The sequence below is a fragment of the Herpailurus yagouaroundi genome, unplaced genomic scaffold, assembly GCF_014898765.1.
Source record: "Herpailurus yagouaroundi ecotype Mexico unplaced genomic scaffold, PumYag 141, whole genome shotgun sequence".
Lineage (NCBI taxonomy): Eukaryota > Metazoa > Chordata > Mammalia > Carnivora > Felidae > Herpailurus > Herpailurus yagouaroundi.
In genome coordinates this window covers 1,900,193-1,927,501 of record NW_024412396.1, presented here as the reverse complement: position 1 = coordinate 1,927,501, position 27,309 = coordinate 1,900,193, and the positions used below count along the sequence as shown (strand labels likewise).

Genomic DNA, 27,309 nt, shown 5'->3' with positions numbered 1-27,309 from the left:
AAAAGAAAAAAAACAACTCTAAGACATTAAGGAAAGGAGTACTTCTTTTTGTTTGTGTAGGGGAAGCCTCCTTCAATCAAATCATTATAGATCCCAGTCATTTCATTAAGATATGCATTGGCAAAGAACTTTTTACCTTTTATGTTAAAAATCTTTTTGAAATGGTTGTATCTTTAAGTAATTTTCATCAAATGTGCATTATTAATAATTGTGTTTACAATTCAACTCTGAAAAAAAACAGAGCAATATGGTCCGAGGAAAGAAAAAGAATAATAATTTCAATCTCATACAGGTTTTTGTCGCAGAAATTTTGAGTCAATAAAAGAATTTTAATGAAAAATATGTAATATTAAATCTTCAGGAGTTGAAAGGAAATATGATTTTAAGGAGAGAAAAAAAGCAATTGTTATTGTATCTTCAATTGTTAATGGAGACTTTGTTCATAAATTTTAATTGGGTATTTATGGGTAGCAAATCACTTTAGTATTAAGATGTCATCACATATATTTAAAAGCTCTTCTAAAATTTTATTTGAAAATGTCAATATTTATAATACAGTGGAATTTATAACCTCCATAGCTATTTAAACATTTATAGTAATGATCAAATATTTTAGAACTCATCTTCAAAATGTGTGATCACATAGTTTCCCTAAGTTTGACTGCCATTAATCTAATGCACTGGTTGGTCTACAAATATGAACATGACTTGATGGCATGCAGAATTACTGTCAATGTATATGTGTGTGTAATCCTTTAGCCATTCTTAAATTTGTATCTTCTGTAGGCTGGTGGAAAATATCACTGAAATTCATGAGGCCGCTTGAATGTTTCTCCTTAAATGTGAGTATGAATGAAGTAAGACAGAACAAGGGACTCTTAGATCTGACAGCATTCATCCTTCTCAATTTGCAGACATTGTGTGCGAGAAATTATCAAACTGTCATTCTGAGATACTGTCTCTACAGTATCTAAGGTTATCTGCCTTAGCTTCCCCATTAAGCAGAAGTGTTTCCTTCTGTCAAGAGATTGAAACTTCTGTTTAAAATGACTGATTCCTGGGGCGCGTAGGTGGCTCAGTCAAGCACCTGACTCTTGACTTCCGCTCAGGTCATGATCTCATAGTTTGTGGGTTTCAGCCCCACATCAGGCTCTGTGCTGACAGTGTAGAGCCTGCTTGAGATCCTATCTCTCTTCCTTTCTCTGCCACTCCCCTGCTTGTGCTCTCTCTCTCTCTCTCTCAAAATAAATAAATAAACTTAAAAAAAAAAGACTGATTCCTGGTGGTGTAGAAAATAAATTGTCCAGAGAGGGGTAGATCTAAGAATAAAAGCCCAAGTTAAGAGGAGAGTGAGTGCTTTAAAGCCTCATGCTGCCAGTTTTTGTTTACCACCAAAGCAGGCTACAAGTGATAGCAAAGCACATTAGTAAGAAGCAAAATAGGCATAGGGATTAACTAATGCAGTCTCCATACCTAAAGGTTCTACTCTGATCAAGTTCTTAAGCAAAGGCTAAGATTAATATAGGCATGTGTAATATTTGTGATTTATAATTAGAAATATATATTTGATCTGTGTCCCCACTTCTGACACACAGCATCCAAAACTCTTGGAATTTCATTTCGTGAAAGGGATAGAGGTGTCTTTTGTTTATGTTAATGAAGCGATTTAGGAAAGGCACCTAAGGATGGCTGGTGGCAGAGGAGCCAACTATATGATTAGAGGGTTGGAACTTCCAACTGAACAGTAAACTCCTGGCTTAGTAAGGGGTCCCCACCAGGACTCTGTTCTAACACTATGACTGTCTCCTTCCAACCTGTGTGCATTCCGATATTCATACCAAATCCAAACAGGCTATTAGATATCAGGCTAAAAGTTTTTAATATCATCCCTACCTGGAGGGAAACACAATACATACAACACATGACAAATATAACAAATAGTCTAGTAGGTGAGAAAAAGCTAATGTGGGCTAATGGAGAAACACAAAGAAAAGGTTTTTAAAGTTTAAATTAAGTATATTGAGATGGGGAAACTACCCTGAAATACCCGGTGTGGAGGCCACTTTCAGGCAAGTAGGCTTGAGCATTGGAATGTAGAAAGGACCACGGCGTCCACCTGGCTGAATATAAACAGGCCCATCAGATGACCCACCTCAAAATATCCATCAGCCCTAACTGACCAATGGGCTACTTACAACCAGGCACAGTTACCAAAAAGGAAGATCCTATACATCACCATACGGCCTCATCTTCCCCCTGTAAATATGGCCCCCACCCACTGCCTTGTTGCAGACAGCCTGTCCTCTGCTGTCCTGCCCACCACTCCCTGGCGGTGTATTCAATAAACTTTTATGCCTTTGTTCTGCCTCAGGTGAATCTTTTCACTGTCCACCGGCTTCCACCTGATCGTCACCCCACATTTGGGGGCCTCCATCCTATCCTGAGACACCCCATTGAGACACCACCCCTGGGTGAGCCCAGTGTAACCACAAGAGTCCTTGTAAAAGGGAAGCAGGAGGGTCAAGACAGAGAAGGACATGATGTGGCAGTGGTAGTAGGGGTCAAAATGATACAGTTGCAGGTTTTGAAGATGGAGGTCAGCCACGAGCCGGGAGTGTGGCAGCCGCTGGAAGTTGGCAAAGTCTCAAGGTTTCACTACCCTTCCCCCAACCCCACCCTGAGACTCTGGAAGTCATGCCGGCTCCCTTGCCAATGCTTTGATTTTAGGTTGGTGTGACTTCTGACCTTCAGAAGATAAGATAAAAAATTTATATTGTTTAAACCACTAAATTTGTGATTATTCGTTTCAGCAGCGATAGGAAACCAATACGGCAGGTTATAAGTCTGAGGCTGCTGGTGGCTGTTTTTGCCATCACTTGGCCAAAGCTTACTTCGGAATAAAGCCAAAATAAAGAAGAGCTAGTGCAGGGCAAGTTATGGGTGACATCATTTGAATACTTGGACCCAGACTTCTTGAAGAGGTAGTTAGCTTGGGTTTTTCAGTTTTTTTTACACCAACTAGTTTTTTGGGTTTTTGCTTCAGTCACTTTGACCTGGGCTCACTCTTACTTGCATATGATGTGGAAAATACTGGGGCTCAGAGCTGACAGCTAAGAAAGAATTCTTGAGCCGTCTTCAGTGCAAAAAGGTAGTTTTATTGAAGCAAAGGGACAAGACCTGTGGGCAGAAATTGCTGCATTGGGGTTGTGAGTGACTGATTCTTCACTTGGGAGTTGGGAGAGGTAAAGACAAAGGGAAGTTTCCAAAAGGACTTTCATATGTTAAAGAGAACTCTCAAGATCCTGGAGGCCTGGCTATTGTCAAGCTAAGGTTGTTTTCCCTCTAAGAAAGTATTAACAGTAAGACAGTAGGAGTTCCTGGAGGAATGTTCTACTCTGCCTGCCTCAAGTATTTGTCAGTGGGCTGCAGGTTATAAGGAAATTTAATTTGATCTACATTTCTTTCTGCCTTTGTTCCCTACATCACTATACAGCTTATGTACAGTATTTTTCTTTAATACTTCAATTTTACTCATAATAACCCTGGTTTGGTAACAATATACTTGTGCTCATCTGCAAAAGCGACTGATTGAGCAAATTAAGGTACATCCCAAAGATGTAAAATTTTATAGCCATGGGAACTCATGCAATGGAAAAACTGTTTATGTGGGAAAGTATTTCAGAATATATTAGTTTCGCACTAGAGGTAAAAAAATCAGAAAAAAAAGAGCACTCACAGCAATACCCAGTCCTATGAAAAACAGCTCAAAAAGTTACAAAAAAGGTTTTCCTATGATAATTTGGGTTTTTTAAAACTACATTCTTCATTGAATAACACAGTGTGACACTTGGAACATTTATGGAGCACCACTGCCAAAAACCGTGTTTTAAATTTAAAATGTAATTGGGGCTCCTGGGTGGCTCAGTTGGTTAAAGGACCAACTTTGGCTTAGGTCATATTCTCCTGGTTCAGGAGTTCAAGCCCTGAATTGGGCTCCTCACTTACAGGGTAGAATCTGCTTGGAATTTTCTCTCTCTCCCTTTCTCTCTCTGCCCCTCCCCCATTTGCACTCTCTCTCTCTCCCTCTCTCTCAAAATAAATAAATGAACTTTAATAAATAAATAAATAATTTTGAAATGCTATTGAAAAATGCATCAGACAAGTTAAAAATATTAAAAATCACAAGCCAAATAAGTATAAACTAGTATTAAGGTACAAAATCTCTATGTAGAAGCATAATAATGGTACTCCTGTTAATTCTACTTTAACTTTAACTAATAATGCTAAATGAAATCAGGTAGTATGCAATTATACCCTAGAAAGAGTGAGAACAGTGTGCATATTATACAAGTGTGTGCACATTATAGCACCATTTTCATGCATTTCTTTCTCAAAATATATCTATGTATCTGTCAAATTAATAAGATTGACAGGCTGTAGCATTTGCCACTCTCTGGGGATGCAGAATGTCCACTGATTAATGAACCATACACACAATGTGTGATTTTAGGCAAGTTAGCCTCTCTGAGGTTTAATTCCTCATATCAAATAGGGTTATCAAGAGTACCTAAAGCATAGATTTGCTCAAACTACTAAATGAAATAATCCATATTCTGCACCTATCAGAATGTGGGGCACACATACATATGCAATAAGTGTTAGCTACTATTATTATTATTACTATTATTATTATTATTAGCTATTATTATTATCAATATAATATTGTCATTATTAGTCATTTTCTGTATATCATATAGTCTCTGTTTTCTCTGAGTTAGCCCAGAATCAACTTTTGTTGTATCATGTTTATTGAGGAAATAAGGAAAATACTATCAATGAATTAACTTCATTAAAAAAAATCCTATCTGTGAATTAAGGAATATTGTAGGTATTGTTGCCATTGAAATGAATAAAATTCAGTCTCTAATAAGTAAAGCTTGCTCTTAAAACAAACAAACAAACAAACAAACAATACACTTAGGGTTGAAAACCTAAGGGAAAAAAGAGGAAATGGTCAGCACTACCTGGGCAAGTTGGGGACAAGGACTTCGAGAAGAGGAGACACTTCAGAACACCTTGAACACTAGAGAAGTGGCTGAGTGGGGATGGGCATTCCATGCTGAGGGACCAGTTATTTTTATTACTATTTTGAGAATTACTAAGGCTTACAGACATCCTTTCTGTGTTTCCTCTGGTTCGATAGAATAGTATGTTTTTTTTCTGGAGAAGCTGATGATTCCCTCTCTATGCTCCTGGTACCCCAACCACTCACCCTTCCCCTTCCCCCGACCTCTGCACAGATGCTGAGGTCTGAGGTTTCTGTAAACCTCCCTCTGTTGCTCCTGTCACTGTGCCCTCCATGAGAGCACACAAATACATCGCAGCATCCTCCAGCTGGGCGGCTGAGATCCTGAGACTGAAGGATTTGTCTGCCTTCTGGAAGTTCACAGAGAAGCGATTATTTGTTGCATTCTCTTGCTTATAAGCTTCTTGGCGAATAATGAGAACCATCTCCCTGCTGGGAGGCTGTTTGTACCAGAACAAATAATAATTACTGTCACTAGTGTCAAACGTGCAGTCCAGGGTCACAGTCTCTGCCTCGTGCACAGACATTTCTGGTTGAGTCTGGGTGACCTTCTGGGCCATGCTGGATCCTGTGGGAAAGAGGAGAGGGTATCACACCAGACAGATAAGGCAGGCAGACTCACAAGCTGATCCCATTCCCTACCACCTTTAGTCTTCTTGATCAAACTTCAGGCAATATCCATAAACGTCTTTGCCCCCAATAGCCAGCACCAATGAGGAGGTAAGATGCCTGTGTTCCTGATCTTTCTTCCTATTTCCCAGTCCTGTTGGATAATAGGAAAAGCAAATACGTGTGCCTTTCTTACCAAGATAGGTGGAAACCACGAATACCCACAGCAAACCAGAGCAAACCATGCTGGCGGCTCTCTCTTGCAGGGTGAAAATTCTCCTGCTCTGATCTGAAACTGGGGGATCAGCTGTGCTCAGTGACGTCACTGCTCCAGACCAGGAAATGTATGGCAGGTGGGTGGTTGGTTCTGTCTTGCTTAAAGAAGTGCATCAAAGCTTTTTGTCTTTTGCTTCAGAGAATGAAAGTTTGGTTGTAGTGGCAAATGAAAAGAGATGTCAGAACTGTAATTTATTCTGAGATAACAATCAAGAAGTGAAGGAGCTGGTAAATTGTTTTTGTAAAGATGTAATCTAGGAGGGGAGGATGGGGTGGGTGGGGAAAAGACAAGCAAAGCTAATGTAATGACCTCAGTTTTCTCTGCCAGCTCTCTCTCTCTCTTTTCTTTTCTTTTCTTTCCTTTTCTTTTCTTTTCTTTTCTTTTTTTTTCTTTTTTAAAGTTTGGAAGCCAATATCCTAATGGTCTCTGGGTTGCCATACACAAGTTTTGGTTATATTATTCTTTGACTGATTCTGTATTTTAATTATTTCTCCAAACTTCAAAATAATGATAAAGACAACAGCAATGCTCAGATAGTCTAGAGAAAATTGGAACCAGGATTTTGATACCTAATGCACTGTTATTTGCTTGAAGAGTTTATTTTTTATTTTTTTTGTAATTTGAGAGAGAGAGAGCATGTGGGGGAAGGGGACAGAGCAAGAGAGAGAATACCAAGCAGGGTCCACACTCATCCTGATGTGGTGCTCCAACCCATGACCTTGGGATCATGACTTGAGCTGAAATAAAGAGTCTGAAGCTCAGCTGACTGAGTCACCCGGGCCCCGCTCTCCCTTTTTAAAGAATATCTGGCTTAGGTGAGGTCAGTGAGCTCTAAAATACCAGTGGCAAATGTTCCCATAAGGACTTTTGTGCACATGTATTCATGGCTGCGTAAATGAAGAATCAGAATAATTGGTATAAAACTTATCTGGGAACAGTCTGTGCTGCCCATTTGACAGTGTTTCATTGGCACGCCATTTTTCCTCATGCACACATTCTCCTATGAGGAGACAACGGAGCTAAAATGAAAACTCATACGTATGGAACCACCATTTGCATTAATTTTCTCTTCCTACCGAGTTTTTGTCATCCAGTCTTAAAAAAGGCCATCTCTGTGGTCCAGCTTTATGTAAACTTTCCCTCTGCATAACAGAAAGGGGAACAAAAGATAAGTTAAAAGCTGTCTTGCTGTATAGGGCACGGTGGCCTTACGTCTTCCAACCTGTTTATAAGTTCCACTCGGGAAGTGTGGTAAATAGTAGGCATTTTGCCACCGACGCTGCTCTTAACATCAGAAAACTTAAAGCACAGCCTGGTGAATTGCTGTAGTTGGTACAGTCCTTTCTCCTGTTTGTTTTGTGACGAAATTTCTACCATGCCTACCATTTTCTGGTTGGGGTCATACGACATTTGCAAAACTGTGATTATTTTACAATTTCTCCCTTTTTCTCTTTAGTTTTTATAGGAAACTCTAGATTGATGGACTGTCTTTTGTCTCCATCTCAGTCCCACTGAAGCTATGAATTCACAAACGAGGCTCTCAGGAGGGAGTGTTTTCTGCCTCTTGCCTGCGTTCACTGCACACGCAATGACGTTTGGGGATCCCTAGCCAGAGCGTCTTTTCCTGATCCTCTGGGCCCCACCAATCAGAATTTTAATATCTTCTATCCATCATCTGGTCAGCCCCTAGCTGCCACAGCTGATCAGGCCATTGAACTCTGAAGATGGAATAAGATAATTCATATGAAAGAATTTTCAAGTGGGCAAATATGGGGGTGGGCAGAAAGCTGAATTTACCTTTCTCCATTTTCTTTTTTTAAAAGATAGATATTATATCTAGATGATCCTTGCTTTTGTTTTTTTTTTTCTTTTAAGTCAGAACAGTCATTAGGTTGGGTTGTTTAGGAAACCTATAGAAGGTGGTGAGCAAATCCAGATTATAGATTATTAAGCAGAAAGGAAGGGTGAAGAGAATAGAGGAAGAGGTTAAAAAACAAAAAGCAGGGGCTCCTGGGTGGTTCAGTCGGTTGAGCCTCCAACTTTGGCTCAGGTCATGATCTCAGTGTCCATGAGTTCAAGCCCTGCATTGGGCTCTTTGCTGACAGCTCAGAGCCTGGAGCCTGCTTCCGATTCTGTGTCTCCCTCTCTGTCTGCCCCTCCCCCCACTCATGCGCGCACTCTCTCTCTCTCTCTTTCTGTTAAAAATAAATAAACATAAAAAATATTTTAAAAAAATATATAAAAAACCCCCCAAAACAAAAAGCAGTGCCCCATGCGGGCAGTCTGAGAGAGTTTACTGTGCTCCCTTGGGATAGCAATAGTATCTGGCAACTACCATCACAGGATTCCTCACAGGATTTGACTATAAAAAGTCAAAACTAGGAGAAAAATATGTGGACATCACATGTCTACTCTCACGTTCTCATGGAAGAAGTTTGACAGAGGCAGAAACTAAGGCGCTTCAACAACTCATGGCCCAAGTGCGAGAAGCTGCTCAAGACATCAGGACACTCCCTTTTGGCTGGGTGGATCTCACGGAAGAACACTGAGGGTCCCGGCCCCAGTCACGTCTGCCGTCTCCTGTGTAGTATTCTCATGATCTCATTTCCGTATTTGAAAATACAGTGAACAAAAAAACTGGTGAAAAAATCTTTTTAAAAAGTTTTATTTATATTCTTTATATTCATTGACAATTTTCTTTTGTCAGAGGAGATGATGGGGACTGTTTACTAGCTTCCGACTGGTGGTCCCCATGCAGGGTGTAAGTCCCAGTGCACTTGGGTGCTCTTTGGGGACCGTGAGCTTCCTCTAGCACAGAGTTAGGTGGCTGAGTCTCTCAAGTGCACAGTCTGGATGTGCAGGGAGGCGGGGAGCTGGGACTAACACAGGATCATCCCTTGTGCTCCAAAGCCCTGCTGACCCAGAACAAAAACAAAAGCATTAGATTTATTTTACATACTTTCCATACTATACCCATGGATCTGAAATACTGTTCAAGCAATTACAGTAAATATTAAAATTCTTTCCTTCTTGGATCATCAGTTTTAGGAAGGATTTTTTTCTCTTTTTTCATTTGGTGATTAATTTTCTTAAAAAGAAAATGTTAAAGAGCGGATTACAAAATTCATTTGTTCTTTGAGTCCCTTCTACAAAAGATAGACACTAGTTCTTGGAACCTTCTGGGTCCTCTGGGTTCCTGATGACATAAATTCTCCCAGCTGAAGCCACCAGATCATAAATGTGGCTCCTAGAAGCTCATTTATATTTGGCCTTCCTAAGTCCACGGAAGATTTGATTCTGGAATGTGGAAATCTGACCTAGACTCTTCAGATAAAGAAGGGTTTGTTCCAGAGTTTTCATATGTGAGGGACAGAGATGCTGGAATAAGAGACAGGTTTTTGCAAATAACTGTTGTCAATGAATACAAGCAGTGCTCTCTTCAGGTCAAAGAAATAATAACAGAGGCAATTCCTATGATTTAGTCCTCTACACAAGAAGAACTTGGTTTTGTCAAGAAATCTGTTTTGGAAGTAATCTGTTTACATAAATTTCAGAATTCTGTTTACACAATGAAGAGAACTTGATATTTAGAATTACCTTATTCTTCCCTTTATCACTGCTTTTAAAAATCCTACCTTTTATCCTGTCTTACCTTTTCGATGAAAACTTTCTGTGACAAGGTTAGAATGTACCGATTTTTCTGCTTAATATTCTGTCATGAATATATGATGATTATTAAATATGTTTTAAGCATAATCTTTAGCTTTACCGAACACTTCCCATCTGCCTGACACTGTGCCAAGAGCATTGAGGAATGTTGAAGTATACAAGGCAAAATTCTGTCCTCCTAGAGACTAGAGTAAGAAGCAAGATCGGTACCTTGAAACAATACCAAATGCTTACAAAGGTAAGTCACGGGGCACTTGGGTGGCTCAGTTGGTTGAGCATCTGACTTGATTTTGTTTCGGGTCATGATCTGAGGATCGTGGGATCAAGCCTGCATTGGTTAGGCTCCATGCTGAGTTTGCAGCCTGCTTGGGATTGATTCTCTCTCTCTCTCTCTCTCTCTCCTCTCTCTCATGTGCAAATGCATGTGCACTCTCTCTCTCTCTCTCTCTAAAAAAACAAGAAGGTATATCACTAAGAGTCAAATTGTATGGTTCAGATTCAATGTCTAATTGCATGACATTAGAAGAAAAGGAATTCAAGGATTCTCTGTTAGAGATGAATCTTTGGATGAGATAGAGCCTCAAGGTGTGCTTATATAGGACTAATATGATTTAGCCAGCCTGAGATATACATAAAAGTATATTTGGTAAATTTGGGTGAGCAGAACAAGCAGAAAAGAAATTCAAGAGCTTGAAGTGTTTATGGGTCAGTGAGGAGAATAGACTGAAATAGAGCTATGTTTTGGGAGGAAGTAAGAATGAGGTTTAAAAAGTAGAGGGTGAGCAGACATAGGGTAGGGGATAATGATAAAGAGAGTTTAGATTTGGTACGTAAAGTTTCTGTGCAATGAAAAGACATGATCACACATCTGCAGAGCCTGGGGTTTCATATATGTGACCTGTTTGAATCAGATCAAACAGATCTGTTGAATCACATGGAAGATTTCCAATTAATCACTCAAGTACCCACCTGCTGTTATTAGCAACCAGCCCAGTAAAGTTCACCTCAAACTCTCTTCTGTTCTTTCTCTATTAAATTTTCAAAGAATGTGTTAATTTTTCTTGTCCCCAAATAAAGCCTGAAGCAAGGACTCAGGTGAAAGTAGTTTATTTAGGAAGCAATCTTAGGCAGCAGGAGTAAGAAAATAGGTAGCTTAAGATTGGAACTTGAGGGGCGCCTGGGTGGCGCAGTCGGTTAAGCGTCCGACTTCAGCCAGGTCACGATCTCGCGGTCCTGGAGTTCGAGCCCCGCGTCAGGCTCTGGGCTGATGGCTCAGAGCCTGGAGCCTGTTTCCGATTCTGTGTCTCCCTCTCTCTCTGCCCCTCGCCCGTTCATGCTCTGTCTCTCTCTGTCCCAAAAATAAATTAAAAAAAAAAAAAAAAAAGATTGGAACTTGATTCTGCCCGGATCTCCTGGTAAGCACACAGGAAGTCCCTCTGGGACCCTCTGCTGGAAGGCAGAGAGCTAGGGCATGCCTTGGTCCTCCCTCCCACTGGTTGGGACTTGCCAGCGGAGGTGGTAATTCTTCTTTCAGGCTGTGCTTACCCACAGCCTGAGTGAGCTCCTGAGGAGTCAGAGAAGGCTCTGGGGTAAGAAGTAAAAAAATACACAGTGCATGTGTAATGTTGGATGTTATCAGCTTGAGATGGGTGTGAGTATCCACAGAATTATCTACCATACCTATTGATAGAATCGGAGCTGGGCATTTGGACATGACCAGAAAGCACATCAGATCTTGATTACAATGCTTTCTTTGCACTACTCAGGTGGGTGTTTGCCCTGTATTATTTTCACTACATCACTGAGTCTTCAAGGTTGTGGTGGACTGAATTCCATCTAAAACACTTAATACATGACCTTCAGGCCCCACTTCTTTAACTGGTCCCAAGGCTGTAATTAAAACTCTTCCCCCCCTCCCCGCCCCCCATTCTCTAGATTTCCTTGCCATTGGATAGCACTTTACTGGACTTAGATTGCTTGCCTGATAGGGGGACGCAGGCCTTCATTGCTCAGGGGTCTCAGTTCTTGTTTACTTTGTCCTTTTCAAGCCACAACTGCCACTTGCTGTTTTTATTGGGCATGAAATACTACTCAATGTGAAACACAGATTCCAGACACATTCCTTTTTGCCCCCATTGTGTAATAACAACCCGATGCTTCATGATAATCAGAGTCAATTACCCCTCCTTTCTTTGCCTGCTGGACAATTGGCACAAGGAGTTTGAAATGGCGTAGGCAGTGGTCGTAGCTGCAGGTTCAGTGAAACCCTTACTGGATCCTCTGGTGGAAGCATTCTTCTGCAGGGTCCTAGGAACTCTAATCCAGCAGAGCCTAGGGCTGTAGGAAAGGGCAACACAAATTCTGGAAATGAGTTACAGGGAGTGATAGTAGAAGAGTCTAGTCTACTTCTAGCTCTTCATTTCTAAATTTGCATAATTTAGCCAGGAAGCCAGAGCACCATGTATCAGCCATTGGTTTAATGAATACTATCACTTCCGGGAACATGGCATTCCAACCACTAAGGGTGATGCCGTTGAGCTGGCTTCTTAACTGAGCTTTTAACAAGCCATTCCATCCTTTTTCTAGGTCATCTGACCTAGGTACCATGGGTCTAGGTCAACTTTTTGGTTCATGGTAGGACCAGTGGATCCTTTCCTTGGTCACGCCTTCAACAGTCACATCCACTGTGTTGTAAAATGGGTACCTTGTTCTGAGAGATTCAGTTTTGGACATGGATGGACAATTAAAAGAACAAGCACCAACCAGCAAAATGGAAAACATTATGAATTTTGGAAGCATGAGCTCCCAGGCAAATTATAAAGATTTGCTGGGCAGAGGACATGCTTAGGAAGTCTTATTTGTCACGTATACCATGCAAAGCGAGAAGGGTTACATGTGACACAATGTATGAAGATACTTCGTAAAACTGGAAAACACTACATATGTTATTATTTTTACTGTTATTTTAAGGATTGTAGCTTACAGATATCCATCTCTCTGTGTTTCTTATATTCAGATAGAAGGAGCTTTTATTCCAAGAGAAGTCAATGATTTTCTATGTTCCTGGTGCCCTAGTCACTCCTCCCACCCCGACCTCTGCACAGATGCTGAGGTCTGAGGTTTCTGTAAACCTCCCTCTGTTGCTCCTGTCACTGTGCCCTCCATGAGACCACACAAATACATCGCAGCATCCTCCAGCTGGGCGGCTGAGATCCTGAGACTGAAGGATTTGTCTGCCTTCTGGAAGTTCACAGAGAAGCGATTATTTGTTGCATTCTCTTGCTTATTAGCTTCTTGGCGAATAAGGAGAACCATCTCCCCACTGGGACGCTGTTTGTACCAGAACAAATAATAATTACTGACAATAGTGTCAAACGTGCAGTCCAGGGTCACGGTCTCTGCCTCGTGCACAGACATTTCTGGTTGAGTCTGGGTGACCTTCTGGGCCATGCTGGATCCTGTGGGAAAGAGGAGAGGGTATCACACCAGACAGATAAGGCAGGCAGACTCACAAGCTGATCCCATCGCCAACCACTTTTCCTCTTGATCCAAACCCGAGGCAGCACATATCAGCTTTCTGCCTCCCCATAGCTGGGCTCTGAGGCGATGCAGTTCCTGTGCTGTTAATCTCTGGTTCACAGCCCCATTAGATAACACTATGCATGAAGACCTCCACCTTCCTTACCAAGACAGGTGGACACCACGACTGCCCACAGCACACGGGCCAGCGGCATGCTGACAGCTGTCCCCTGCAGGGTGAGAAGAGGCTCTGGCTCTCAGCTGGGTGTTCTGAGCTCCGCGGCACTTCTGTTTCAGAGCAGGAAATGATCTGACAGGTGGGTGGCTGATTATGTCTCACTGAGGAAAGTTTTCCTAACACTTTCTGGTCTCCCTTTCAGAAAATAGAACTTTGGTTGTATCATTTAAATGAAAATGTGAAAATGTGAAATGTTTTCTGCGTCCTTCTATTCTGGGATGAAAATAAAAGAGACAGGGAGCCGGCAAATTTATTTCTGAGATGCCCCAATCTCGGAGACGAGTGTGGGACCTTGGGTGGTGGCTGGAAGTGGCAGGGTTTCCTTTGAGACAATGGCAGACTCTAATTTTTCTTTAAAAAAATTTTTTTTGACATTTGTTTTATTATTGAGAGAAAGAGAGAGACAGAGCATGAGCATGGGAGGGGCAGAGAGAGGAGGAGACACGGAATTGGAAGGAGGCTCCAGGCTCCTAGCACAGAGCCCAACGCGGGGCTCGAACTCACAAACTGTGAGAGCATGACCTGAGCCACCCAGGCACCCCTCTAATTTTTCTTTTTTTTTTTTTTTTTCAAAAATAAAAATGACAGGGCGCTTAGGTGACTCAGTTGGTTAAGCGTCTGACTTTGGTTCAGGTCATGATCTTACGGTTTGTAGGATTGAGCCCCACAACGGGCTCTGTGCTGACAGCACAGAGCCTTCCACAGAGCCTGCTTCTGATCCTCTGTCCCCCTCTCTCTCTGCCCCTTCCCTGCTTGTGTTCTTTCTCAAAAATAAATAAAACATTAAAAAAAAACAAAAATAAAAATGACAAAACAAATATGAAAGTATGAACAATTAGTTATGAATGATGAGAATATACCTGTTATATTAATGTATTCAATTTTTTTACATTTCTACAATTTCCTAACATACAGAATGAGATAAAGATAGATTTTTTTTTTTGAGAGAGAGTGCACATGCACATGCATACACACATACAGTGGGGGTGGGGGCAGAAGAAGAGAGAGAGAGAATCCCAAGCAGGCTCTGCACTGTCTGTGGGATTTGATCTCATGAATGGTAAGGTCATGACCTGAGCCAACATCAAGAGTTGGACACTTAACCCGCTGAACCACGCAGGCACTCCTAAAGACAGATGTTTGTAACTGGAAAGAGCACTGACTATATTCAGAAGCGGAACATGTGTCTAACTATGCTCGTATTTTCCATGGATTCTTTAAGAAAAAAAAAGTCCTTGTTTGTTCTGTATCAGGAAATGCTAAAACAGCTAGCACTGAGTTGCCTCACCCAACTCATATGAAGAATTGTTTTCCTGACTCTCATTCCATCTTGAGGAAATGTTGAACAAAGAATGTTTTAAAAAAGCATACTATGATTCATTAGAATATTGCTTTTCCAGACAGAGTGACAGAGATATTTATGTAATTCCAGAGTTAGAGTCCCTAAGCTGGGAGTAAGAATGGGGTCTTGTCGCAGACAAGTTAGTGTCTGAGGAGCATGGGTTCTCTGTGACACAGAAGTAGGTGGTTGAGTCTCTCCACTCAGAGAGATGTGCAGGGAGTCATGACGGTTGGGACCAGCCCTGAATGAGGCTAGAAAATCCCATGTTCCACCAAACCCAGTTTGATAGCAATGGAGGAAGGAGCACCATTATTTCTTCTAGATCATCTCCATCTTTGCCCTATGATTTGAATTCCTGTATCTTGGTTTTGGATCTCTGAAAGTCAGTTCTAATACAAGGATTTGTGTGTAAGCAGTTTATTTCCAGGTCATTCCAGGAAACATTGGTAAGAAGTAAATCAGGAGGGGGAAGGAGGCCAATACAGGATGTTGTCAACAAGCCAATTAATACCATTGGCAGTTGGAGCTTAATCTAACTGGTAAATCTGGGAGACAGCATAGCATACCCTTTGGAGTTATTCCAAGTGAGGCATGAAGGAGCTGGAGAATTCATCCGTAAACTCATTGTTCATCACTGAGTGAGGGCTGCTTTGGGGGCATTAACTCCCCAGCACATCTGGCTAGCCCTGCACGCTGGCCACATGTGTTCCCATGGCCTGAAAATAGTCCTCAGAGTTGCTAGGTTTTTCAGCGTGTAGAGGTGACTGTCAAGGGGATATGAACAGAACACCAGTAGCCACTGTACAGCCCGTCCCTTGCACTGCTGGTATCCACTCATGCTCTGTGTCAAATCCACCCGGATCATTAGTTCTTAAAAAAGATTAACAAAAGGATTAGTGAGACAAATTGTAATCACAATAGTTGATTTCATGGCTGTGATTCATATATACCAGCTCTCTCCATCTACCTTCTATACCACTCATTCTTGATCCTCTCCACCTTTGGCTAATACATCTATTGGTCTAAGTTACTATCTCAGTGAGATAACCAAGATCTTTACCCCTGATTATCAGGGTCTAAGCCCCTGATTATTCTTCCCTTGTCAGGTCATAGTTGTTACAATTGCCTATTTATAGTAATCACTGCCACAAAAGCACTCAAAGTCACCCCAGTAAATCCCCTGAAATTTAGCCGTATTTTCCCAGTGCCCATTAGGTAGCAACCACCCTATATCCTCATGATAATCACAGTTGATTGCCCCTGCCAGTGTTGTAACCCCCTTCTTGGCCTTCTGGTCTTCTGGCACGAAGACCTCCAAATGACCAAGCGATTTATGTAACATCAGGTTAGGTGAAAAACCTCTGTGTTTCCCTAGTAGCAGTGCCCTCCTTTCCTCTTCAAGGGCAACTGGGACCCCTGGTTCAGAACAGTGTGAGGACAGGATACATCAACATCCAAGTGAGTCACTGAAGGTGAGAGTCGATGGGGAGATAGTCCTGCTTCCACCCCTTGGCTCCAGATAGATGTTCCTATCTAATAGGAACATAGCATCATAAAGAATAGCTCTCCAACCTCTCAGAGCACTATCCCTAAACTGGTCCTTTCACTGAAACTTTAAGTGATCATTCCAATGTGGTTTGTGGATAATACTCCAGAAGCGTCAGCATACCCAATGGTCACATGTCCATTGTTACACCTCCTTACAATCAAGCGGATCTGTTGATGCAAAGGTATGTGAAATCCTTTACTCATCATGATAATCAACCAGCCACTCTGAGTCCTCAGTCCATGTTTCTGTGTGTGGCAGTGTGGAGGGAAGGCAAATCATGCCCAGAGTATGCATTAACCCCAACAACCCAATAAGAAAAGATTTCTGCTATCTGCAGGGTGGAAGTGGTCTAATGTAGTCAACTTGGCAACCAGCGGCTGGCTGGTGCCCTTGAGGGGTGATTGCATATTAAAGGCTCAGTGTTGTATCTGCTGCTGACAGGTTGGATGTTTGGCAGCAAAGTAGCTAAATCCAATGTAGTGAGAGAAACCCATGCTTCTGGGCTCATGGAGAACCCCTACTCTGCCACCTTGGCCAATGTGTTCACAAGCCTATGTAAGCACTGAAATGGACTAGAGGGGCACCTGGGTGACTTAGTTAGCTGAGTGTCTGACTTTTGATTTTAGCTCATGTCATGATCTCACGGTTCATGGGATTGAGGCCAGAGTCGGGCTCTGTGCTGACAGTGCAGAGCCTGCTTGGGATTCTCTCCCTCTCCCTCTCTTTCTGCCCCTCCCGGCTCACACTCGTATTCTCTCTCACTTTCTCAAAATAAATAAATATTTAAAAAAAAGAAAAAAGAAATGGACTAGAGACAGGCTGGTGATGTCCTCTGAATGGGTCATCTTTTCCACATGGCCATTGAGCTCCTTGTAGTGAATGCTTTGTGGTGGCTATTGATGTGAGACACAATGACCAGAACACCGTGCCTGCACTCACTGCTTCTTGAGTTCATCGTTGCCCCAAATGTGACTCGTCCTCCTCCCACTCACCTGCTCAGGGTTCTGATCCTAGAAAGAGCAGTTGTTTGGGACTTTGAAAGACCTCTGGCTAGTAACTTCTGGTTATACCCCTTGACTCTTCCCTAACCAGCTAGCCTCCACTTTTCAGGAGGAACCAGACTTTCTATCATACTGTGTTATCTTTACACTTCGTCCTTTATAAACTTTATACCATTTTCCCTCAGCTTTTTGTTCTTGATCTTCTAAGCCAGCCTTTTCAGAATGTCAAAATATATTTTCTTTCACTACTGAATTTGATGGTCATGGCTTTTAAGATTTTGTATTTTCAATGTATTTGTAAAAGTCTACAAAAGAGCTCAAGGGTGAGAATTTTATTCTGTTCTCTCTTTGTTCTTTAGTGCTCTCCCCTTTCTGGTATTAAGCCTCAGGATCTTGGACTAGGTTTAATGGAGTAAGGACTTCACACTGAGAAACAAAATACATTAGATGGTATTTGAAAACATTATCCCTCTGCCCAAGATCTTCAAATGAAATATTTGACATCACGTTATTAAAAGTCCCTCGTGTTTGCTCAAAGTTAAGTTCAGCGCCCTGGAGCCCTTGTAGAAGTTGGCGCAGGGCTGAGCAGGGTTTGGGTGCAAGGCACAGGCGTCTGAGAAGCACTGTGCTATCCACTGCACACAGGAAGGTGGCTGAGTCGTAGAGGAGTGAATCTTTCAAGTGCAGAGAAAAGTGCTTGTCCCCTTTGTTAGACGTGGCTGTAAATCTTCCTCTGATCTTCTCTTTCTCATTTGATCGAATATGTATCAGAGTGTGGATGCCTTCCGTGGGATCCTGCCTAAACCATTGGAAGAAATCCAGAGTACTGTCTTTGTAAGTGCAGTTTATTGTGAAGCTCTCGCCTTCCTGGACTGTCAGGGAAGGAGGGCTCTGTTCCACTGGACGCTGTCCATTTGACCCTGTTCAGAGAGAGTGAGAAGACTTTTCATACATAAGAAACTGTTTTGTTTTGTTTTGTTTTGTTTTAAAGAATTTTCCCTGAGGGACCCCGAGGATCCCTCTGGATTTCATTTCCAGAGCTGCACCCTATCCCTTCCCCTCCCCCTCACGCACAGGTTAGCTTCACACACAGGAGCATCAGCAAGGCTTGTAGGGCAATCTCCATTCCTGCTTCTTCCTGGAGTCTCTGACCATTCAGTTTGGAGCCCTGGAACTGACAATGTTCATTGAGCCTGGTTCACTGTTCTGGATTCTTCTGCTTCTTTTGGTTTGGAAGCTTAGGTGATCTTCATACTGTTTTCACAACCAATCAAAAGCTGACCTGTCACGTCAAACTCATCATTGAATATACTCTTTCCTGCTTCTCCCATCACTCAGTCTAGTTCCCAGCCAATCACTTTTGCCAGTGGAATCACTGCCCCCAGGTGGTCTGAACTTTTTTTATTATACTTTTTTTTCCCTTTTTTTCCCCTTTAATACAGTGTAACTCATTATGCTAGATCAAAGGATGATAGAACATACAGAGAGGGGGGAAGCAAACAAAATAGAAAAAACCCAAAACATAGTGTTAAAATGTTCTCCAGTAATGACTGTCTGAATCTTCTTAGTGCCTGGAATGCTCTTCCTTCCACTGCTCACCTTTAGTGAAAATCTACAAAGTTCATTGCCTATATGGCCCCATACTACATTCTAAGGGATATAAATCAAAGGTTGAGAAAAGACCTGATCCTTCTCCTCAGTTGATTAGGGTCTGTCATGGCTTTGTTGTATCTTTCAATCTGAACAGGTTAAATTAGCTGAAAAAGTCAGAGCTCTTCCAGATTCTCCCTGAAAATATAAAGGAGGGAAATATAATATATATATTTTTAATTTAAAAATGTTTTTATTTTTTACATTTTATTTTTATTAGAAAGAGAATATGCAAGGGGGAAGGGGCGAGGGAAAGGAGAGAGAAAGAGAATCCTAAGCAGGTTCCACACCCAGCACAGAGCCTGACATGGGGCTTGATCTGATGAAAACCATGAGATCATGACCTGGGCAGAAATCAAGAGTCAGATGCTCAACTGACTGAGCCATCCAGGCGTCCCCAATATCTTTTCTTTTAATACATTCTCAGATGTGAGAAAGCATCCTGGTGTCTGGCTAACTCTGAAAATGGTAGTGCTTTTGCAAAAATCTGAGTGTTTCTTATATTTCAGTCTGGGCACCTGTGCAAAGTCCAGTAATTTCTCCTGTTTAGTTTTTACATATTAGTTATCTGAAACCCTGTTTTATGGTCGCCTATATTTACAGAAAGGATTAGGAACTGGAAGAGGAGAGATTAAGGAAGAAAGTTCTCTTCTATCCTTTGCATCCAGTCCTCACTCTGATGATTCTAGATACCGACCTAGAATCGACTTAACCACATTTCCTCAGGTACCTTCCATGGCCGAAGCCCTGACCCTGGCACACCAATCCCCATCCTTCCGTCCTTCACTTCTTGCTGTGGGGCTGAGAGTTGGTGATGAGTAAAGGGCTGTGATCTTCTTTGATGTTCATTGTGGATGTCAGTCTTCCACTCTGCATGTATGAAATTATGTACAACAGGGAGACTGTTGTCTCCTGAAGCTCCATGTCATAGTAACTCAGCTAGGAGTTAGCTCCCTCTTGGATCTGCAGAGTCAGAGGAGAACTATGCTTTACCTTCCCCTGTCCTCTGATTTCTGCTAGAGAAGAAAACAGCAGACCCATGGGGTGGTCAGCGTAGAATCTGGCTGCTTGTAAATTGCTGCACTTTCTTGGGAACATGATGGTTCTTTTCCTAATCAGAGCACTGTCAAAGGGCATCAGATCTGGAACCACAAAAATACTAGCAAAACTTCTTCGTGTCTTTTTAAAGATTTTCTCTCCAATGGTGAGGAATGTTCTCAAAGGTGGGAATTTTAGTCCGGGAAGAATAAAAGGAATTATTTCAGTTGTTTGGGAGAAGTAGCAATTATACGAGCATTTCCCTTGGAATTTTTTTCTTTCCTGTCTCAGGTATGATAATTTCAACCTGCCAGATAGGTGCCAACAGGAATATGTCTGGTTAAAGGTGATTTAACAATTTTCCTGAGCAATGATGGACAGGGGTTGTAGTAGGTCAACAATAAATGTTGAGTGCCTGCTATCAAAAGCTCTTTCAACTTAACCCTGTGGGGATGTTTAATAAAATGTACAAAATAGAATATGCTAATTATGCAGTTGGGGGAGACTGGAAAAACACGTGTAAAATTAACTAACTCTAGAGGGCACTGGATGATAGGTATTAGCACTTATAACAATATAAGCAAAGTATAGGAGTGAAATATTTGCAGTTAAGAATGAATAGCTTTGGGATGCCTAGACGGCTCAGTTGGTTAAGTGGTTAAGCATCTCACTCTTGATTTCGTCTCAGGTCATGTTCTCATGATTTGTGAGTTCGAGACCCACATTGGGCTATGAGCTGACACTGCAGAGGCTGCTTGGGGTTCTCTCTCTCACTAGTGCTCTCTCTCTCTCTCAAAATAAATAAATAAATAAACTTAAAAATTACTTTTAAAAGAATGAGTAGCTTAATAACTGGCATAAGAGCTAGCAAGAAAAATCATGTTCATCTCCATTGATATGGAAAAGGCATGTGACAAAATACAAAACCCATTCATGTTAAAAACTCTAAAAAAAAAAAAGGAATTACTAACAAATTCCTTAACACAAAAAAAAATGCATATGCATATGTCACAACCCCAAACCAACACCTACTTATGGGGAAATGCTAGAGACTTCCTTATGAAAGGTAAGGGAAAGACAAAGTCTGCTATCCTCACCACTATTTAACAGCATGTTGGAGCTACTAGATAATGCAGTCAGCTCAGAGAAAAAGAATTTGAAGCATAAGAATTGGAAAGAAGTAAAACATCATCTGCACGTTTGCAGAAGAAATGATTATATACCAGAATATCTAAAAGAGAAAAAGACAGGTTATAATATAAACAACAGTTTAAGTACAGTATTCATAGCATTCACATGCAACCCCCCCCAAAAAAAACAGATAAAAAAACATGTAGAAGAAATGAGCACATTATTGCATAAAAGTAAAAAGAAAGAGAAAGGAAGGAAAGTTCTTTTTTTAAAAGTTTATTTTGAGAGAGAAAGAGCAGGGGAGGGGCAGAGAAAGAGGGAGAGAGAGAATCCCAAGCAGACTCAGCACTGTCAGCTCAGAGCCTGTTGCAGGGCTTGATCCATAAACAGTGAGATCATGACCTGAGCTGAAATCAAGAGCCTGACAGTTAAATGACTGAGTTACCCAGGTGCCCCGAAAGGAAGGAAAATTCTTAAGTGCAAACAGACTAGGCAGACAGGTCAGTTAAATGGAATGGCAAGTTAATAAATCGGCCCAACTGTGTATGGGTATTTAGCACATTACTGACAGCATCTCATATCAGTGTGTGTGGGTGGTGGGGGGAATGACTCCTCAGTATGTTGTAATAACTTGTATCTTTTCTAACTGCTTCTATTAGATTGTGATAGTGTCCCATTTTAGACCAGTGGTCTTCAAACTGGGGTTTATGTGGAACTGGAGTTGTATGAAGAGTTTCCATGGGTTCTGCAGGCATAGATAATTCTAGAGGAATCCAACTATATATGATTTTCTTAAAACTTATCTGCTCTAGAACATGCCTGAGATCCAGATGTCATGCTGCTGCTTCTTTCCCATTTCCCTTTCCACTCTACCCTTCCCTTAAAAAAAAAAATAAATAAATAAATAAAAGAAAAAAAGTAGTATACATCTCAACCATCCTGAATCTTAGTATGGTGTATTACTTCAGAGTGCCAAATCTCCAAGGTACCATACAAGGAGATAATTCAATGGCTTCTTCAGAGGGAGAATTCTTAACAGCTAAGCAAGAACTATAACAAGACAGGGCTATACTTCAATTAGACAACAACCTCTAGACAAGATTCCTTGTTTCTGTCTATCTATCTATCTATCTATCTATCTATCTATCTATCTATCTATCATCTTAGAATTAGTGTTTAGAAATGAATTGGTTGTTGCAGGGGAAAGGGAAACATTTCCTTTCTTCGCTTCTAGGTTTTTTGACTGGTCTAATAATTAAAGTGACATAAGACAAATTAACAGAAGAAAAACATTTATTTATTTGTAAGGAGTCCAAAGATATATGAGTCTCAAAGAAGGACCAAAGCAGGCAGCTTTTCTTTTAGACAAAGAAACAATACATTTGTCAGGAATTGACAAGACAAAGGGGCTTGGGTTTGAAGTAGTAAATTAGTAAAGAAGTAGCAACTTTGTTTATACAGCCTTCTCAGCCTTAAATTCCCTACCTCTAGTAATAAGGATCGCTTTTACCCTCCAGGAGCAGGAATGGTGGGCTTCACATGGGGAATTTATTTCCTGCTTTCAGGAGGCCAGAGGAGGGTCAGAGTGACCTTCTTGCCCTGGCTGTGTCTTAAGTGACTGTAATTCAAAATAACCAGTATGCCACAGTGGCATAATTTGGGGTGGCCTGACATGAACCCCATTACTGTCACTGAAACCCAGCATGTAACATCATTATTTGAATTGAAAAACGAAGTCAGACTTCTTCTGACAGGAAATAAATCTTATGTGGCCAGTTTGTTTGACAGTGTGGGGTATGAAGAAAGAGAGAATTAAAGACTCCAAGGTGTTTGGCTTTAATATAACTTCTTTTCTTTTCTTTTCTTTTCTTTTCTTTTCTTTTCTTTTCTTTTCTTTTCTTTTCTTTTCTTTTCTTTTCTTTTCTCTTCTCTTCTCTTCTCTTCTCTTCTCTTCTCTTCTCTTCTCTTCTCTTCTCTTCTCTTCTCTCTACTTTTCTTTTTGAGATAGAAAAGAGCAAGGGAATAGCCTATGGAAGGGAATCAGACATTATGTTTTGGATATGTTAAATATAAGATGCCAATTAGACATCCAGTGTAGATATTATACCAATTACAGTATATATGAGCCTGGCTTTCAACAGAGAAGGCTGGGTTGGAGATGTAAATTTGTGAGTCATCAATGGGTAAGTCAGTGGTAATTAAAATCATATTTCTAGATGAGATTGTAGGGGAGGCAGAGCTTTACCTTTTCCTCCAGCTAGCCCTGAAAATTAACTTGAAAGAAAATGGATGAGCAGGGGGAAAACATGTAGATTTTATTTAATAATTTTTACATGTACAGGGAAGCCTTCATAGAAAAATGGGAACCCCAAGAAGTAGCCAGGCTTAAGTATTTATATGCTAAGTTGAACAAAGAGAGACAACTGTGGACAAGTAATAAAACATATGGGTAGATCAAAGGGGAAGAGGGGAGTGACTTTAACAAGGTCTGTTTGCACAGATTTCCTTCAGCACAACCTCCATCTTTGGTGTTATGAATGCTTCTTTTCTGGCTGAGGGAGGGTATCGTTTTTCACCTCCTTCTCTCAGGAAGAAAAAGAGGTGGTGGGAGAGGGGTGGCATGCCAAAAGCGCTTTTTGCACCTGCTATTTTCCAGTTGCCTTCTGCTCAAAATAATCAATATGCCAAAGTGGCACATTTTGGGGTGGCATGTCCTGACCTCCTTTAAGATTATTTAAAGAGAACGAATGTAGATAGAGAATATGTTTGAGAACTGAACCCTGCGACAACACAACATGTAGAGGTCAGCGGGAGGGGGCAGGTCTAGGGAAGGAGACAGGGCAGGAGTGGTTTGTGAGGCAGAAGGCAAACCAGGAGGACATGGACAAAGATGGGATTCAGGGAGAAAGTAGCTGTGGTGTCACATTCTTCAAGATTCAATGAGATAAGGAATGGTAATGGATCATTGGGTTTGTTGATGGGAGACTCATTTGGGACCTTAGCGAGAGTAATTTCAGTGGAAAGGTAGGAATGAAAATCTGACTAGAGTGGGTTCAAGTATAAAGGGGGTAGGGTGTAGAGATCATTAATTTAGAAAACATTTTAAAGGAGTTTTGTTTTTAAGAAAGACAAGAAACAGAAAATGTGTAAACTGGTTTTACCCATTGAGCCACTAATTCTAGTTCTAGGGTGCTGTCCTAATGAAATGATGAACATTTTAAATTAAAATTTAGATTTAAGGGTGCTCGCTTTGGCAGCACATATACTAAAATTGGAACAATACAGAGAAGATTAGCATGGCCCCCGCACAAGGAGGATGCGCAAATTTATGAAGCATTCCATATTTTTAAAACATAAGAGGGGCGCCTGGGTGGTGCAGTCGGTTAAGCGTCCGACTTCAGCCAGGTCACAATCTCGCGGTCCGTGAGTTCGAGCCCCGCGTCAGGCTCTGGGCTGATGGCTCGGAGCCTGGAGCCTGTTTCCGATTCTGTGTCTCCCTCTCTCTCTGCCCCTCCCCCGTTCATGCTCTCTCTCTGTCCCAAAAATAAATAAACGTTGAAAAAAAATTAAAAAAACAAAAACAAAAACAAAAAACATAAGAGACTCATAAATATGGAGAACAAACAGAGGGTTATAGGAGGGGGTGTGGGAGGGGGATGGGCTAAATGGGTAAGAGGCATTAAGGAATCTACTCCTGAAATCATTGTTGCACTATATGCTAACTAATTTGAATGTAAATTAAAAAAAAATAAAATTAAAAAAAAAGAAATATCTGTAAAAAAAAAAATTAGATTTAATTTTAGTCCATGGAGTATGCTACTATTGATCTCGGGGTTGTGAGTTCAAGCCCCACGTTGGGTGTAGAGATTGCTTAAAAAAATATTTAAAAAACATTTAGATTTAAGATGGTTACCATAATGCTATTTAAAATTATTTAGGGGCACCTGGGTGGCTCAGTGGGTTGAGCATCCAACTCAATTTCTGCTCAGGTCATGATCTCACAGTTCGTGAGATCAAGCCTCAAGTCGGGCTCTGTGCCGACAGCAAGGAGCCTGCTTGAAATTCTCTCTCCCCACCTCTCTGCTCCTCCCCAGCTTGTGCTCATGCTCCTTCCCTCTCTCAAAATAAAAAAAAATTAAAATTATTTAAAATAAGAAATAAAGAATCAAAATATATCAAAACATGACAATTATAAAGTTGAGTATGGTATACTTATGATGTAGAACAGTAGATCATCAATCAGTTTAAACTATGAACGCAAGGCTTTAAAAGACAGAAACGGAACTGTTAATAAAAGAACATAAAATTTTTCCTACAATACGATGTAACGAAGTACAAAAAAGTGAAAGAGAAACAAGTGAAAATAATGAGTGCTTATCTGTGAATGTTTTTAGTATTTTTTTCTATTTTTTCCACTCAGAAATTTGTAAACATATCTCAGACTAACATGACTGATGTTCACTATAATGAAGGTAAACTGATGATTATCCGCCTCTATATAATTCCAACTATTTTGACTAGACAATGCTTCTAGGCACCACAAATTCAGCCCATAAAATAATGCAGAATCAATCAAGAGTCTCTCCCCATCTCTGGGTATTAATTATGGATCTATTGGTTGTAAATGACAAAATCTTGACTCATGCTGGCTTGTTCCCCAAAGACAGTGTTTTGACTTTTGCAGCTCTAGGCAGAGCTGGATCTACAGGTTCAGATTATGCTCTCTGAAATCTGTCCTTCTTCCTGTCTCAGCACTGTCTTTCTGAGTCTTAGACTAAGATGTGAATGATACTCCCAAATGTTGTGCAGTGAATAACTTGCACAACTCACAAAAATTTGGAGGCTTTACTGGACAGAAAAAAACCATGAAAGCCACAGGTATCCACTTAAAGAAATCTGTCTGCAAATTAGTTATACTAATTGACTTCTTGCGTCTTTGTGTTTACTCTCTTGTCCACAGTGGTTTCAACTTTTGAGATGCTGGAAGCCTATTTAATAACAAATCTTAAGTGTGCCCTTTTGGACAAATCTTCTCTGTCCATGGCCCATTCCTATTTCTCCTCTCTTTCCTTTGAATTGTTCTTGGTCTCTTCCACCACTCAAAATCCTAAATGAGTCTATCATAGCATTGCCCAACATTCTGCACCAAGAAAATCTTCCCCTGACAGGAACAGTGGTGAGTGACATAATTCTAGCTCTAATGACTGTTTTTTCAGATTGGATTGTAGATATTTGATGGAAATAAAAGGTGCAGACTTTGAAAATTTCTACATCTCTCACTTCATCTATCACCAAATAATGTTATAGAAAGCCTTTTATTTGATAACATAGATTTCTCTTTCTCACTGTTATCAGTCTCTAATTTTAAAGAATGTCTTTCTTTTCTGAATGATGTGGAAATAAGATGAAATCACCAAAAGGCAGAGCAACCATTTTAGTTTTACTATAGAGTTGGTGTCTATTTTTTTTAAATGTTTATTTATTTTTTTGAGAGACAGAGTGCGAGCAGGGAAGGGGCAGACAGAGAGGGTGACACAGAATCTGACGCAGGCTCTAGGCTCTGAACTGTCAGCACAGAGCCTGACACAAGGCATGATCCCGTGAACCACGAGATCATGACCTGAGCTGAAATTGGTCACTTAACCAACTGAACCACTCCGATGCCTCTATGTCTACTTTTTAAAGTGTTTACTTGAGTCTCAAAACCTGCATCAATTAATAGAAAAAAAGAACTACAAGTCCCCTAAAAACTTAACATATTGCTGCCTGAAGAACCATTCTGTTTTACGTACACCCAACCATATTTTTCTAAGAGTTAATGTGAAACAGAATGTAGCTATGTTTTATTTGTTTGGTCTGTAGTATTTGATTTAAAATTTTGTTCTTTATGCGGTTAATGAATTGAAAAAAGCAATTAGTCTTCCCCTTCCTGCAAACAAAACTCAGGCTGGAAAGTGATCATAAAATTGAAACACACTTGAAAAAGCATTTAGATTTTTCCTTTTCTCCAATATGGGCTATTCATTGGTGGTTGAATTGCTCAGAGAAAAGAAAATTTATATGTTCGTTGGATCAATTATTACGGTAATCCAGTATTTCCATACATTTAGAAATGTGCTTATAAAAGTAAATCTTTGATGTTATTTAACAATTTAAATTTAGATGAACATCTCATTCTGAAAAACAATTTCAAGTTATTT

The 27,309-nt window shown here is 40.7% G+C and overlaps 1 long non-coding RNA gene, 1 other non-coding gene and 2 gene segments (V, D, J or C); 2 read left to right on the top strand and 2 right to left on the bottom strand.

The window, feature by feature from the left end:
• LOC121031479 (uncharacterized) overlaps positions 1-27,309 on the top strand; it is a 238,362-nt gene that overhangs the window by 173,328 nt on the left and 37,725 nt on the right. Inside the window, exons 8-10 of the long non-coding RNA XR_005790719.1 lie at positions 787-842; positions 5,962-6,048; positions 9,724-9,879. This is a non-coding gene — a long non-coding RNA (uncharacterized LOC121031479). The remainder of the gene's footprint in view (positions 1-786; positions 843-5,961; positions 6,049-9,723; positions 9,880-27,309) is intronic.
• LOC121031466 (T cell receptor alpha variable 38-1-like) lies at positions 11,040-13,472 on the bottom strand. The segment is given in 2 exon segments: positions 11,040-13,099; positions 13,327-13,472. Coding segments are annotated over 2 exon segments (432 nt in total).
• On the bottom strand, positions 17,109-18,919 carry LOC121031453 (T cell receptor alpha variable 21-like). The segment is given in 2 exon segments: positions 17,109-18,210; positions 18,365-18,919. Coding segments are annotated over 2 exon segments (594 nt in total).
• Positions 24,351-24,457, top strand: LOC121032557 (U6 spliceosomal RNA). The gene has a single exon (XR_005791367.1). It is a non-coding gene; the product is annotated as a U6 spliceosomal RNA (small nuclear RNA).